Source organism: Sinocyclocheilus anshuiensis, unplaced genomic scaffold (genome assembly GCF_001515605.1).
Source record: "Sinocyclocheilus anshuiensis isolate Anshui unplaced genomic scaffold, SAMN03320099.WGS_v1.1 scaffold737, whole genome shotgun sequence".
Taxonomy (NCBI): domain Eukaryota; kingdom Metazoa; phylum Chordata; class Actinopteri; order Cypriniformes; family Cyprinidae; genus Sinocyclocheilus; species Sinocyclocheilus anshuiensis.
Window position 1 is genome coordinate 724,183 of NW_015540908.1, and position 1,437 is coordinate 725,619.

A 1,437-nucleotide genomic window follows, 5' to 3' on the forward strand; every position below is an offset into this window, starting at 1 on the left:
CACAGTGTTGGGAAGGTTACTTTGGAAATGTAATAGGTTACAGATTACAAGTTACCCTACTTAAAATGTAACAAGTAGTGTAACTTTTCAATTACTTTATTAAAGTAATGTAACTGATTACATTTGATTACTTTTTGATTTCTTTGCGAATCGCGTTTGCTCTTCCACAGGAGAGGGGCGGGGCGAGCAGAGCTCATTAGCATGTAAAGAGAAATGCACCGAAACGAGTCGCTGTGAACAGAGCTGTTTTTGACACACAGCACTCCAGTCCATCAGTTAACATCTGGAGAAGACAAGAAGTCCGTAATCCATAATAACGCTTCCTCCAGTGAAAAAGTGTTTAAATTAACTGATGGACTGGAGTGCTGTGGATTATTGTGGATTATTGTGATGTTTTTATCAGCTGTTTGGACTCTCATTCTGACGGCACCCATTCACTGCAGAGGATCTATTGATGAAGAAACAAACTCATCTACATCTTAGATGGCCTGAGGGTGAGCACATTTTCAGCTATTTTTAATTTTTAGGTGAACTATTCCTTAAATCTATTATTTTTTTGATTAATCTAACAATATCTTTGCCACCTCATAAATCTGGTTAGTTAATTAATCCTTTGGTTATCTTACCAATAAATAACATTAACTTATTCAATTAACCTTTTATTCAAATACTTACTTTACAATTAATATTCTCCCAATATAATGAAATGAAGTGCCAAGAATTAGAAGGCATTTATTTATTTAGAATTAGAAATAAAAATGTCCACGAGTCCAACATAAATTCAACCCAACAATGGCTAGTACTGATAATAACCAAAAATGCATTTGTATTTTTTTATATATGTGTATATATATTTCTGATGAAGACTCTGGACTCGTATGGAGATGATTACAGGACAGCACAGCTCACCATCACACTGGAGGTGAGAAACACGCTGATGATCCACAGCTCAAGCTTCATTTAAACTGTTTGACATATAGCTGTTCACACCCAATTCTGATCTTCAATAGTAATGAATCTATTTGTTCTAAGAGTGTAGTTCATATCAGTGGCTGATGGCACATTAAACACTCGATGTGTTCATACAGGATGAAGGGAAGGCAGGTTTAGATTCAGCTGTGGGTGCTGATGAAGACAGCTCTTCTCCAACGTTTCCTCATCAGTCAGCAGCTGGACCAAAGAAAAAGAGGCACCGGGTCCCAAAGGACCGAAAGCGAGACGCACAGGTATGAGACACCCACGACATCGGTTTAAAGAATAGAAACCAGTTACTGACCAAACATTTAGATTGTTTTTGAAAGAAGTCTCTTCTGTTCACCAAGGCTGCATTCATTTGATCAAAAACAAGTGTTTTCTGTGTGAATATATTATAAACTGTAATTTATTGCTGTGATCAAAGCTGTATTTTCAGCATCATTACTCCAGTCTTCAGTGTCA

At 36.7% G+C, this 1,437-nt stretch overlaps 1 protein-coding gene across 1 annotated transcript in view; it reads left to right on the forward strand.

Moving 5' to 3' along the window:
- LOC107689162 (TCF3 fusion partner-like) overlaps positions 1-1,437 on the forward strand; it is a 5,241-nt gene that overhangs the window by 1,537 nt on the left and 2,267 nt on the right. Inside the window, exons 4-5 of the mRNA XM_016487079.1 lie at positions 855-922; positions 1,089-1,226. Coding sequence (XP_016342565.1) covers positions 855-922; positions 1,089-1,226 — 206 coding nt within the window. The remainder of the gene's footprint in view (positions 1-854; positions 923-1,088; positions 1,227-1,437) is intronic.